The 13686-nt window shown below is 38.1% G+C and overlaps 1 protein-coding gene across 8 annotated transcripts in view; it reads left to right on the forward strand.

Moving 5' to 3' along the window:
- The window catches only part of CFAP95 (cilia and flagella associated protein 95), a 226112-nt gene that overhangs the window by 77128 nt on the left and 135298 nt on the right, over positions 1-13686 (forward strand). For all 8 annotated transcript variants that reach the window (XR_014822703.1, XM_021064725.2, XM_021064735.2 and 5 more), the window contains one exon: positions 12975-13083. Coding sequence is in view for 5 of the 8 variants with exons in the window: in XM_084987668.1 (XP_084843794.1) it covers positions 12975-13083 (109 nt within the window). In the remaining 3 variants the exon portion in view is untranslated. The remainder of the gene's footprint in view (positions 1-12974; positions 13084-13686) is intronic.

The raw sequence follows: 13686 nt of genomic DNA on the forward strand, positions 1-13686 counted from the left end.
GTGGCCCTAAAAAAATGAAAAGGAAGGAGGAAAGAAAGAAGGAAAGGAAGAAAAGGCTAGGCTTAATTTATGATAACAAACATTTCCAAAAATATTGGTAGCTTAACACATAAAGGTTTATTTCCTGTTGACACATAATCTGCTTTAGGTTTTTGGTGGAGAGTGGGGAGTCTTCCACATAGATACTCTGGGATTCTGGCTGATTGAGGCTCCACCATCTCGAACGCTATCAGTTGTTCTGGCAGAGGAAAAAAAGAGTTGAGGATTATACAGTAACTTTCACTATCTTAGCCAAGAAATGACATTTATTCTTTCTGCTCTTTATTTTATTGGCCAGAGGTAGTCAAATGACCTCACAACTACTAAGGAGCTGGGAATTTTACCTCTTAGATTCCCAGTAAAAAAAGAGAGAAATTTATTGGTGAACATAATATCTATCATGTATGGAAGGCTTTCTTGCAAAACTCCCCTCCTAGGTGGTCTCTAGAGGTAGATTTTAGACCATCTGGCTCTGAAGCCATTGTCCCTTGTGCAGTGTTAACAAGTACCCCAAGGGTATTGGCAGATTTGTTGTTTTGAAGTTCTGTTTACCCCTTCAGTTATAGGATTTCATGAAAAACTTGGCCTGGAAATTCCCCATTGCATTTTCAGCTCTTAAATATTCTTAATGTATCTTAAGATATATATATATACACATGTATATATATATATACATGTATATATATATATACATGTGTATATATATATAAGTTGCAGCAGCACTAGATCCTTAACCTGCTGCACCACAAGGGAACTTCCTAAACAATATATATTTTATCTAGCAATTTTTCATTGTTTTCAATGAAAGTTTATCTGCATAACTATGGAAATGTAGTTTGCTGGTCCTCTGCGAGTTCCTACTTCTGGACAATCTACTGAGATTTCTTGTGATAGCCTCTTGTCTCTACTTCTTCCTCTTGTCTTCGACTGGATCTTGGCTGCTTAGAGTACCCCTTGCACATGATGTAATCTAAAGATTATAACTTCTGACTCTACCAAAAATTAGTTTGAATTTAATTTTTCCATTCCCTTGCTGCTTTTGAATGATTTTTAGGAAGAAATGGAAAAAGTGCTCATTTGTATAGCTATGTTAATAATGGAAGACTGTTTTAACTATAGATTCTATTTATGAAGAAAGGCTTTCTCATTTGTTTCTAATATGAACGAAATGAATTGCTTTGAAGCCAAAAAACTTAGTATTATCTACTCCATATGCATTGCTCATGGCTTTGGAGAAGTGTGTATTAAAATGAGCCTTAAGCTCACATAATATAATAATTTGATGTTATTTAGATTAATTAATCAAAATTAATCCAGCAATATTAAGACTATAGGGATAGGAGTTTACACAGGTAATCAGGCATTTAATTTTTGTTTTGCAGGGACCAAATTGGTCTCCATGTCATTCATGCCAATATACTGTCAAGGTGTTTTTTGGATAACAGTAATTATTAATATATAATAAACTGTCTTTTGGAGTTCCCTTATGGTGCAGCGGGTTAAGGATCTGGTGTTGTCACTGCAGCAGCTCAGCTTGCTGCTATGGGTCAGGTTTGATCCCTGGCCTGGGAGCTTGCACATGCCGTGTGAGCAGCCAAAAACTGTCTCTTTTCATTCCTCCTCTTCCACCTCCAGAGTGTTTTTGGCCAGCCAATGTAAGCTGTTTCTGGAGGAGAGATCAAAGGAAACATAAGAAGTATCCTAGGATCTGAAGATAATTGAGATCCTGTAGTCAAAACATAGGGTAACAGAATGTCCCAATCCTGATCTGACCAGGACAGTCCTAGTTTTCACCACTTCCAGTGTAATTAGTACTTAATTTCCCTCTAACAGTGTCCCAGGTAGAATAATTAAATATAGTATCATCCATTTAATACATGACCCTTCAGCTGTTTTCAGAGTCATGTGTTTCACAGTTAGAGTGGTGACATTTATTTAACATTTCAACTGTTAAGACAGACAGTCTCCTACTGCTATATTTCTTTTGCTTACTTCCAATATTCTTCATAGGGCCTCCTGTTTTTGAAGAGTTTCTATGAAAAGAATTCATAATAATGATGGGTCTTCTTTACATTCCACTTGATATACTTTGAGTGAAGTAAATGACTCCACTTATCTGTCTCCATCAAATAGTCTTTTTTTGCGTGCAGTTTAGGTTTCAAATTCTGTGGTTTCATAGTTATAGATGCACAGATTACACAGAACTTGAGACAGACTGAAAAACAAAGTCCTTCTTCATAAGTCTGAAATGTCACCACTTCTCCAAGGACATAAGATTTTCTTTATGACTCTTGCAAATACATCTAAAAGTCTTCATTTGTCAGTTTGATGAATGTGCCACCAAATTGCACTACCTTGGCATATAAATCATTTGCCAGTGAAATCTTTAAAGAGAATTGTCAAATATTTCTTTGTAGTCTTTGATTCTACTGGTTTTATGCTTTTAATGTGTCACGAAATATAGCTGACTCTCTAGGGTAATTTTCGTTTAAAGTCCTGGATAGCAGGTGATTGTAAAACTTAATAGAAAAGGTATCTTTCTCTTCTCATTTGGCTTAGATTTACATCAGAAAATGCAGTTGCTGACAGAGTAGTTGTGAATTACATTAATAGTTCTAAATTTTAAAATTAATAGATTCTGCCATCTGGAGTCTTAACTAAACATTTTTAACATCTTTGAAATTCACAAGGAAAATGTGTCTCTTGTCAAGTAACCAGAAACCAGAATTCAGCTCAGATTTTCATTGTTCTCATGTCAGATATTGCTCAGATTCACACCCCCTTTGCAATTGGTATTATGCATATGAATGCTGAGAGTTTTCCCATTCAGCAAGCAGATTTATAACTCCTCTGGAGACAAGTTTCTGTTGCAAAGGACTAGCATCTCTATATGCATAATAATTTCTTTTTTATGTGTGCTTTTGTGGAACAAGCTGGGATGCTGTTTATTTTTATGACACGTTTGAAAGCCTTTGCTTTCGGAGTTTATATTAAGGTGACAGTAACAAGATGTAAGAAATTCAATCAATCAATCATTTAAGATTTAATGAGCATTTACAATGTGCTAGTTTTGTTAGGCACTGTAATCACAAAGATGAATAAAACATAATCCCTGTGTCTAAGACACTCTTAGTCTAATGAAAAGAAAGATTCATTAATGGACAGTTATTTTAAAATGTGAAAGGTGAAGAAGTGATAAAAGATAATGGTTTCTTTGTGAACCCCCACTTAGCTTCCCTACATAGTTGTGAGAGCACAGAAACTGTAGAGACTGACTTGGTTTCCTTTCCTGCCAGGAGAATCTTATGGTCTAACCCCACCCTGCCCTAACCTTGGGAGATGACTTCTATGGCTTGGGGCAGCCTGAGAGGAGCTGCTTGAGTATGCTCTGGAGTTGAGTTTGTTTAGTCTTACAACTCACTTGTGGATTTATACGTGTTCACTCAAGGGGAGCTTACAGATTTGATTTGGTGTGGAATCATCCATCTGATCTTATTGTAGGAAACCCAAGCTCTCAAAGGACCCCAGAAACAGATCCAGAAAATTCTTTTCACAAGGCATCACTTAGGACTATATTAGTCTGGAGGAGCCAGGAACTACAGGATTTAGAGTGTTCAGGTGATGGTAGGATTGGTGGTCGGGTGTTGTCCAAAATGAGACCTGCTCATGCTATCTTTGCCCTACTAGATTCTATTGACCTTAATCGTTTCTGAATCAGTACAAGTGGCATTTTTGACAACAGGGTCATGGTTCCAAGCTCCTTTTTATACAATTGGAACTGTGATACTGTTCTGTCAGCCCTTTCCCTGTTTGTAATCCTATTCATAGTCATACTCTTTCTCCCACAGTAGGGTAGTAAAAGCAAATTTCATTTCTTGTAATTAAGGATGTTCTACATAAAGTTTTCTCACATAAAGAAATAGCCACAGCATTCAGCTCTGGGGCTGATAGAACCGAGTCCTTGGCAGAAGCGAGGCTGATTTTCAAGGAAGCTTCTGGCCCTGCTGACAGGAGGCCCTGTGGGTTTTTCTCCTAGCAAAAATGTCAGCCTGTATATGCACACCTGGCATCAAAAACACAGCTCTTCCTTCAATCAGCAGCAAGGAATACCTGTATTCAAGCTGCTTTGGCCTTGAACTGACTGCTGCTGTCAAATTCATATCTGCAGAAATTAATATTTGCAGAAGCCAGTCTGTAGACTAGCCCAGGGCTGCTCTGGTCAGTGATGACCTTTTTACTAATCCAAGGTGATGTAAACTATGAAAACAATGTAGCAAATTTTTCATATAGCTAAATTTATTCAGTTTAAAGAACTCTGAGATTGTTTTTACTTACGTTTGGTATTATCACCTTGTTAAAGGTGATAGGTGGTTATTTTATTTTTAACGTTTCTGTCAAGACAAAGAAGTTGGCACTTTTATGTTGGTTTTATAAGTTTTGGGGGAAAGTTTTGCTGTTCCATGCAAAGGTTTGTAGACCACTGATCTAAGAATCTGGTACACGGTCATTCTCTAGAGCTTTCTCAACCTTGGTGCTTTTGACATTTCGGGTCGGATAGCTCTTGTTTTGGGGAGCTGTCCAGTGCATTGTAGGATGTTTAGTGGCATTGCTGGCCTCTACCCACTAGATGCCTACAATCCACCTCTCTCAAATACATCTAAAAATGTCTTTATACATCTCCTCAGGGAGATCTGCAATGGTATAGATGGGCACTGTGGTCAAAAAGTTTGAAAGTTACTGTTCTAGAGACACTGTAAATATTATTTTATTATATTCCTTATTTTCTTACAAAGAATTTTTATTGCAATAAATGACACATCACAGCAAGTTATATGGTAACCATAAATAAATGCAGGTTGCAAAGTAGCAAGGCTATATAAAAATATATGTATTTTACTTTATATATATACAAATCATACCTTGATTATTTTAATTTTTATGCATATATATTTATTTTTTGTCTTACTAAGATATTATATGGCTTAATTGGTATTGACAGTTGGTATTTAAAAATGCCTAACTAAAGCATATTATACACACTATATTCTTACATATAATAATTATTACATATAATAATATTTTGCATTTATGTTAACTTTTCTCTTGAGACTCTCCGTCTGTTGACTTCTATCTTCAGTGTATGATTCTCAGTTCATCTTACAGAAGCTGAAACACAAGCCAATGTTCAGCTGACCAATAGAGCCAGGGAATAATTAGGCCTTCCATTTCCTTTTTAACACACTAATCATTTTTATTATATTATATGTAGCAAATATATAGTATATCTAATTTAATTAATTAATTAATTTTTTTGGTTTTTGCTTTTTAGGGCTGCACCTGAAGCATATGGAGGTTCCCAGGCTAGGGGTCCAATCAGAGCTACAGCTGCCAGCCTATGCTTCAGCGACAGCGACAGCAACGCAGGATCCAAGCCACATCTGCGACCTACACCACAGCTCATGGCAATGCCGGATCTTTAACCCACTGAGTGAGGCCAAGGATCAAACCCGCAACCTCCTGGTTACTAGACAGATTCATTTCCTCTGCGCCACAGCAGATACTCCTATGTATTATATTGTATATTATATTGTATATTGTATATTGTAAATATATATTTTAGTTTTCATTTTATATTTTACCATATTTTATATATTTTATAATTTTTAAATACATGTATTTATCTTTGCTAGGCTGGCAGCCCCTAGGAAGGAGGAGCAGGTCTTCAGCTATGTGTCGCTCAGAGCCTGTAGGCAGACAGCAGGCACTAGGGAGTACCAATTTCATTAGCTCAGTCCTCTAATGTTTCATTATAGATTCATGTTTTAATGCTTGGCTTTTGGCTGCTATCTGTGATTGTAGTAAGAAAAGAAACATATTTGTATCCTTTGTAATAATCTAGTTATAATACAACTTAAAATATATGGTGTGATAATCAAGATTGCCTTTTGACTTTCATGGACACTAATATCTTTGCCTTCATGGGTCCCTTTCTCCATTAAAAAAGGGAAAGTTTAAAATGATTGTTTATACCAGTTTTGGCATAAAGATGGACATAATCCAAGCTGGATTATATTCTTTTTGTTTTCCTGTTTTTTCTTTTTCTTTTTTAATTTTTTGGCCACACCCATGGCATGCAAAATTTCCTGGGCCAGGGATTGAACCCTCACCACAGCAGTGACAACACTGAATCCTCCACCCACTTAGCCACCAGGGAACTACCTTTTCTTTTTTAATTTAAAAATGATTAAAACACTCTCCTGGGTCCCTAAAAGTATTTTAAGCCTACAATGCCTAATGAAGAGGTGGAGCCTGGAGATAGTACACTGAAATGTTAACTTTATGTTTTGTCCCTTCATTCATGTGTTCCTAGGGAGGTAGTCTGGTTGTATTGCCTCAGGGAAGAAACACACACACAACCGACACACCCCACCCCCAACAACAAAATGGCCAAATTCTTGGCTTTGGAGTTCGAAAGCTTAGGGCATAGAGTAGCACCATAGATTGGGAGAATAGATGAAGAACTGGGCCAAATTTTTTTTTTCCCACTGTACAGCAAGGGGGTCAGGTTATCCTTACATGTATACATTATAATTACATTTTTTCCCCCACCCTTTGTTCTGTTGCAACATGAGTATCTAGACAAAGTTCTCAATGCTACTCAGCAGGATATCCTTCTAAATCTATTCTAAGTTGTGTCTGATAAGCCCAAGCTCCCGGTCCCTCCCACTTCCTTCCCCTCCCATCAGGTAGCCACAAGTCTCTTCTCCAAGTCCATGATTTTCTTTTCTGAGGAGATGTTCATTTGTGCTGGATATTAGATTCCAGTTATAAGTGATATCATATGGTATTTGTCTTTGTCTTTCTGGCTCAATTCACTCAGGATGAGATTCTCTAGTTCCACCCATGTTGCTGCAAATGGCATTATGTCATTCTTTTTTATGGCTGAGTAGTATTCCATTGTGTATATATACCACTTCTTCCGAATCCAATCATCTGTTGATGGACATTTGGGTTGTTTCCATGTCCTGGCTATTGTGAATAGTGCTGCAATGAACATGCGGGTGCACGTGTCTCTTTTAAGTAGAGTTTTGTCCGGATAGATGCCCAAGAGTGGGATTGTGGGGTCATATGGAAGCTCTATGTATAGATTTCTAAGGTATCTCCAAACTGTTCTCCATAGTGGCTGTACCAGTTTACATTCCCACCAGCAGTGCAGGAGGGTTCCCTTTTCTCCACAGCCCCTCCAGCACTTGTTATTTGTGGATTTATTAATGATGGCCATTCTGACTGGTGTGAGGTGATATCTCGTGGTAGTTTTGATTTGCATTTCTCTTATAATCAGCGATGTTCAGCATTTTTTCATGTGTTTGTTGGCCATCTGTATATCTTCTTTGGAGAAATGTCTATTCAGGTCTTTTGCCCATTTTTCCATTGATTGATTGGTTTTTTTGCTGTTGAGTTGTATAAGTTGCTTATATATTCTAGAGATTAAGCCCTTGTCAGTTGCATCATTTGAAACTATTTTCTCCCATTCTGTAAGTTGTCTTTTTGTTTTCTTTTTGGTTTCCTTTGCTGTGCAAAAGCTTTTCAGTTTGATGAGGTCCCATGGGTTTATTGTTGCTCTAATTTCTATTGCTTTGGGAGACTGACCTGAGAAAATATTCATGAGGTTGATGTCAGAGAGTGTTTTGCCTATGTTTTCTTCTAGGAGTTTGATGGTGTCCTGTCGTATATTTAAGTCTTTGAGCCATTTGGAGTGTATTTTTGTGCATGGTGTGAGGGTGTGTTCTAGTTTCATTGCTTTGCATGCAGCTGTCCAGGTTTCCCAGAAATGCTTGCTGAATAGACTTTCTTTTTCCCATTTTATGTTCTTGCCTCCCTTGTCAAAGATGAATTGACCATAGGTGTCAGGGTTTATTTCCGGACTCTCTATTCTGTTCCATTGGTCTGTCTGTCTGTTTTGGTACCAATACCACATTGTTTTGATGACTGTGGCTTTGTAGTATTTCTTGAAGTCTGGGAGAGTTATGCCTCCTGCTTGGTTTTTGTTTCTCAGGATTGCTTTGGCGATTCTGGGTCTTTTGTGGTTCCATATAAATGTTTGGATTGTTTGTTCTAGTTCTGTGAACAATGTCATGGGTAATTTGATAGGGATTGCATTGAATGTGTAGATTGCTTTGGGTAGGATGGCCATTTTTACAATATTGATTTTCCCAATCCAGGAACATGGAATATCTTTCCATTTCTTTACATCTTCTTTGATTTCTTTGATTAAAGTTTTATAGTTCTCGGCATACAGGTCCTTTACCTCCTTGGTCAGGTGTATTCCGAGGTATTTGATTTTGTGAGGTGCAATTTTAAAAGGTATCGTATTTTTGTATTCCTTTTCTAATATTTCATTGCTGGTATACAGAAATGCAACTGACTTCTGAATGTTCATCTTATATCCTGCTACTTTGCTGAATTTATTAATCAGTTCAAGGAGTTTTGGGGTTGAGTCCTTAGGGTTTTCTATGTATAGTATCATGTCATCTGCATACAGTGACAGTTTTATCTCTTCTCTTCCAATATGGATGCCTTTTATTTCTTTTGTGTGTGTAATTGCTGTGGCTAGGACTTCCAAAACGATGTTGAAGAGCAGTGGTGAGAGTGGGCATCCCTGTCTTGTTCCAGATTGGAGTGAGAAGGTTTTCGGGTTTTCCCCATTGAGTATTATATATGCTGTGGGTTTATCATAAATGGCTTTGATTATATTCAGGAATGTTCCCTCTATACCCAGTTTGGCGAGGGTCTTGATCATGAATGGATGTTGGACTTTGTCAGATGCTTTTTCTGCGTCTATTGAGATGATCATATGATTTTTGTCTTTTTTTTTGTTAATGTGGTGTATGATGCTGATTGATTTGCGTATGTTGAACCATCCTTATGAACCTGGGATGAACCCTACCTGGTCATGGTGTATAATTTTTTTGATATGTTGTTGGATTTGGTTGGCTAAGATTTTGTTGAGAATTTTTGCATCTATATTCATCAATGATATTGGGCGATAGTTTTCTTTTTTGGTGGTATCTCTGTCTGGTTTTGGAATGAGGGTGATGGTGGCATCATAGAAAGTCTTTGGGAGTATTCCTTCTTCTTCAACCTTTTGAAAGGGTTTAAGGAGGATGGGCACCAATTCCTCTTTATATGTTTGATAGAATTCACCTGTGAGGCCATCTGGTCCTGGACTTTTATTTGTAGGGAGTGTTTTTATGACCTCTTCAATTTCATTTCTAGTGATGGGTCTGTTCAGTTGGTCTGTTTCTTCTTGATTCAGTTTTGGCAGGCTGTAAGATTCTAGAAAATTGTCCATTTCTTCCAGATTGTCAAACTTGTTGCCATATAGTTGTTCATAGTATTCTCTTATGGTTTTTTGTATTTCTGCAGTATCTGTTTTTTTTTTTTGTTTTGTTTTGTTTTTTTGATCTTTTTGCCTTTTCTTGGGCCGCTCCTGCGGCATATGGAAGTTCTGAGGCTAGGGGTTGAATTGGAGCTGTAGCCACTGGCCTACACCAGAGCCACAGCAACGCAGGATCCAAGCCATGTCTGCGACCTACACCACAGCTCACAGCAACGCTGGATCCTTAACCCGCTAAGCAAGGCCAGGGATCAAACCCGCAACCTCATGGTTCCTAGTTGGATTCGTTAACCACTGCACCACGACGGGAACTCCTGCGGTATCTGTTGTGATTTCTCCTTTTTCATTTATAATTTTGGTTATTTGTGTTCTTTCTCTCCTCTTTTTAGTGAGTCTGGCCAGGGGGTTGTCAATTTTGTTTACCTTTTCAAAGACCCAGCTCTTGGTTTTATCAATTTTCTCTATTGTTTTTTGAATCTCTATTTTATTGATTTCTTCTTTGATCTTTATAATTTCCTTCCTTCTGCTGACTTTAGGTCTTTTTTGTTCTTCTTTTTCTAATTCATTTAGGTGGAGGGTTAAGTTGTCAATTTGGGATCTTTCTTCTTTTTTGAGAAAGGCCTGTATTGCTATAAATTTCCCTCTGAGCACTGCTTTCGCAGCATCCCATAGATTTTGAGAGGTTGTGTCTTCATTATAATTTGTTTCAAGGTATTTTTTAATTTCCTTCTTGATTTCCTCATTGACCCATTGGTTTTTTTAGTAGCATGTTGTTTAGTCTCCATGTAGTAGGTTTTTTCTCTTTCCTTTTCCCACGGTTGATTGGGCCAAATATTAGATGAAGAGTTCATGGACTAAAGATGGAGGAGGCCACAGAAGTTGAGAATGTGTGGGTTTGGCTGGGATTTGAAATTTGAGCTAAGACTTTGGAAATCCTAGAGCACATGGGACCTATCACTCCCTACCTCTTCATTCCCAGGGTAATGTTTTCAGAGCTGTTGAAGTGTGGGACTCTTAGGTGTCCCCCAAGCCCAGTGTGGTAGGGACCTGATGCCGGTGCTTTCTTGGTGGCCAGGCAAACAACTCAGGGATGGCATCTAGGCCTCTAGGAACCCTGGGTAGAGAGGGACACAAGAAAGTTTTGGGTGGGGGAGATAGTGGCAACTTTGTGCAGAGTGCTAGTTTGGGAGGCTGTGTGGTGGGAGCAGAAGGGCATAGCAGAGATCTGCCTGACTCCTTAATGGAAGATCACAGGAGAATGAAGATGTTTCCATAGATGCCAGCAAGGGGAGATGATGACAACAAAGATGGATTCTTTGCATTGTTGTACCACACAAACCCTTTAGAGTTAGAGGGGATCAAAGATTCAGGTTTTTCCATATGGAAATATGAGTGCTTTTAAAAGAAATTAAATGTAGTTATGGAAAAATAAGTTTGCAATTTTTGTATACCAGAATTTTTTGAAGCTGTATTAGTATTCACTATACTTAGGTATTTATGGTGCTTTACAGGTTTTTTTCCCACTTTTATTTTTTCCTTTTAACTCTTATAAAAGTTTTTAAAAAGCATTGGTATTATTTCTGTCCTCATTTTGTATATGTGAAAATGAAAAGACAGAATAATTGATGATTTCCCCAAGGTCACATCGCTAGGCTGAGCAGTAACTCAAACCCATGGCCCCATTCACTCTACCACTCCCGGCTCTTAATGTTTGTTTAATATTCCCCCTAAGAGCTTCAGTGAGAGCTTTCTCTCAGGCTCTTGAAAAATGATGTGGTACCAAAATGCTCTTAGCGTTTTGCAATTAATGCTCAAATATAAGGGCAGAGAGCTTACATGTTAGATCTCTGGCACCACACCCTAGGCTCCCTCTCTGCTTGTTCTTGCAGAGCTCTGCTTCCATGCTTGGAAGTGGGGAGCTAAGGGTATAATTTAAATGCATCTCAGGGGCCCAGCCTCAATGCAGTGGGATGAGGTAATGGGGGCACCTGCAGGTCTGTAGGGCTTCCTAACTTAGGTACTGGGTGTCCCATCCAGGTTAGTGGATGCCGTTCTGCTTCTATAGTCCTGTGCTCACGCTAGCAGCATATGGAGGTTTCCAGGCTGGGGTCGAATCGGAGCTGTAGCCGCCCACCACAGCCACAGCACTGCTGGATCCAAGCCTTGTTTGTGACCTGCACCACAATTCATGGCAACGCTGTATCCTTAACCCACTGAGTGGAGTCAGGGATCAAACTCGCAACCTCATGGTTACTAGTCGGATTCATTTCCGCTGCATCACAATGGGAACTTCCACCAGACTATAGATTTTCCTTGTTAATTGTCTGTCTCTATCCAGACTCTGAACAACTGAAGGCAGAGATTGCATCACACTTACTCCTCATTATATCCCCTGCACCTAACAAACCACATGCCTGGTGTGTAGTGGGCACTTTATTTTTCATTTTTTTGTCTTTTTGTCTTTTTTTGAGGACCGCACCCACGGCATATGGACGTTCTCAGGTTAGGAGTCTAATCGGAGCTGTAGCTGCTGGCCTATGCCACAGCCACAGTAACACCAGATCCAAGCCGCTTCTGCGACCTACACCACAGTTCATGGCAACACCAGATCCTTAACGCACTGAGTGAAGCCAGGGATCGAACCCAAAACCTCATGTTTCCTAGTCAGATTCATTTCTGCTGCGCCACAATGGGAACTATTTGCTGAATGAAGAAATGGGTGGATGGATGCATGAATTCTTGGATACTTCACTGTCCCCCACACAGTCCAGTCCTATATCCCTTGATAGCAAAGCCTCTCTGATGGGTGCTTGTGTTCAGCTTCCTTTATCTCACAAAAAAAAAAAAAAAAAAAAAAGAGAAAGAAAGAAAAGAAAGCTTTGTGAAGATAGCTACTTCTGTTGGGGGCCCTTCACCTTCTTTTCCTTCCTTATCCCCAGATCTCTTCTTTATTATTATTTTCAACCACACTTTTAGTCAAGATATTCAGAATACTTTTTTCCTCTTACATCTACATGTTTTAAGAACTGTTTTTTTCTTGCTTATGTTTAATTGACAACTTCCTTTAGACTCTCTTTAGAAGCAGGAAAGCCCATATTATAAATCCATATGAGTAAATACTTTGCTGTCTTTCATTTTGAAAAAAATTATTATTAACATTCATGGCAGAAAAACTTCTGAAGTGGCAAGTTGCCTTTCTAAGATGCTACCATGTCTTATTTTAGAATTTACTTTCAGTAACTAGTCTACATTATTAAATAAGATTCACTTCATTGAAGTCACTGAATAATTACTGTGTTGAATAAGTTTTGTTTTATGATATTAGTTTTATCACATGTGCTAAAATGCTTTTAAGAAATAGTCTCGACATTTTACTTGAAAAGATATGGGAAATATGTTTATCTGTCCCAATTTCAGTAAATTTATTATTAGAACATTGTCACAAATGTAGTAAATTTTCATCAGATAATTTTTTGAAAATGTAAATACAATGCATAATAAGATTTATCCCTTAATAGAGTCTAAATTTTTTCTTAAGGCACCATGACAGAGAAGCTTATCCCAAAGACTATGATATAGAGGGTCCTGAAGAAGTAAAAAAACTGTGTAATTCAACATATTGTCGACTTGGAACCCATGAACCCACAGTAAGTAGTTGTTGCCAATTTCTTTTTATTTTTTTATTTTTTTATTTTTATTTTTTTGCCTTTTCCCAGGCTGGGGGTCTAGTCGGAGCTGTAGCCTTCAGCCTACATGGCAACGTGGGATCTGAGCCACATCTGTGACCTACACACAGCTCACAGAAACACCAGATCCTTAACCCACTGAGCAAGGCCAGGGATTGAACCCGCAACCTCATGGTTCCTAATCGGATTCGTTGACCACTGTACCATGACAGGAACTCCCTCTTTTTATTTTTTTTAATCTACTAAGATTTATCTTCTTTTAATCATAAATGGGTGCTGACTTTTTCATTTTTTGTATTTTTTATTAACATATAGTTGATGTACAGTGTTATGCCAATTTCTGCTGTACAGCAAAGTGACCCAGTCATATATATACATATATATATATATATGTATATATTCTTTTTCTCATCTTATCTTCTATCATATTCTATCACAAGTGATTGGATATAGTTCCCTGTGCTACACAGCATGATCTCATTGCCTTATCCATTCTTTTATTTATTTTTTTTTAAGGGCTGCACCTATGGCATATATGGAGGTTCCCAGGCTAGGGGTCAAATC

The sequence above is a fragment of the Sus scrofa genome, chromosome 1 (assembly GCF_054392235.1).
Source record: "Sus scrofa isolate SSC_HxYL_T2T_F1_AM1 chromosome 1, Sscrofa_HxYL_maternal_Yorkshire_Landrace_v2.0, whole genome shotgun sequence".
NCBI lineage: Eukaryota > Metazoa > Chordata > Mammalia > Artiodactyla > Suidae > Sus > Sus scrofa.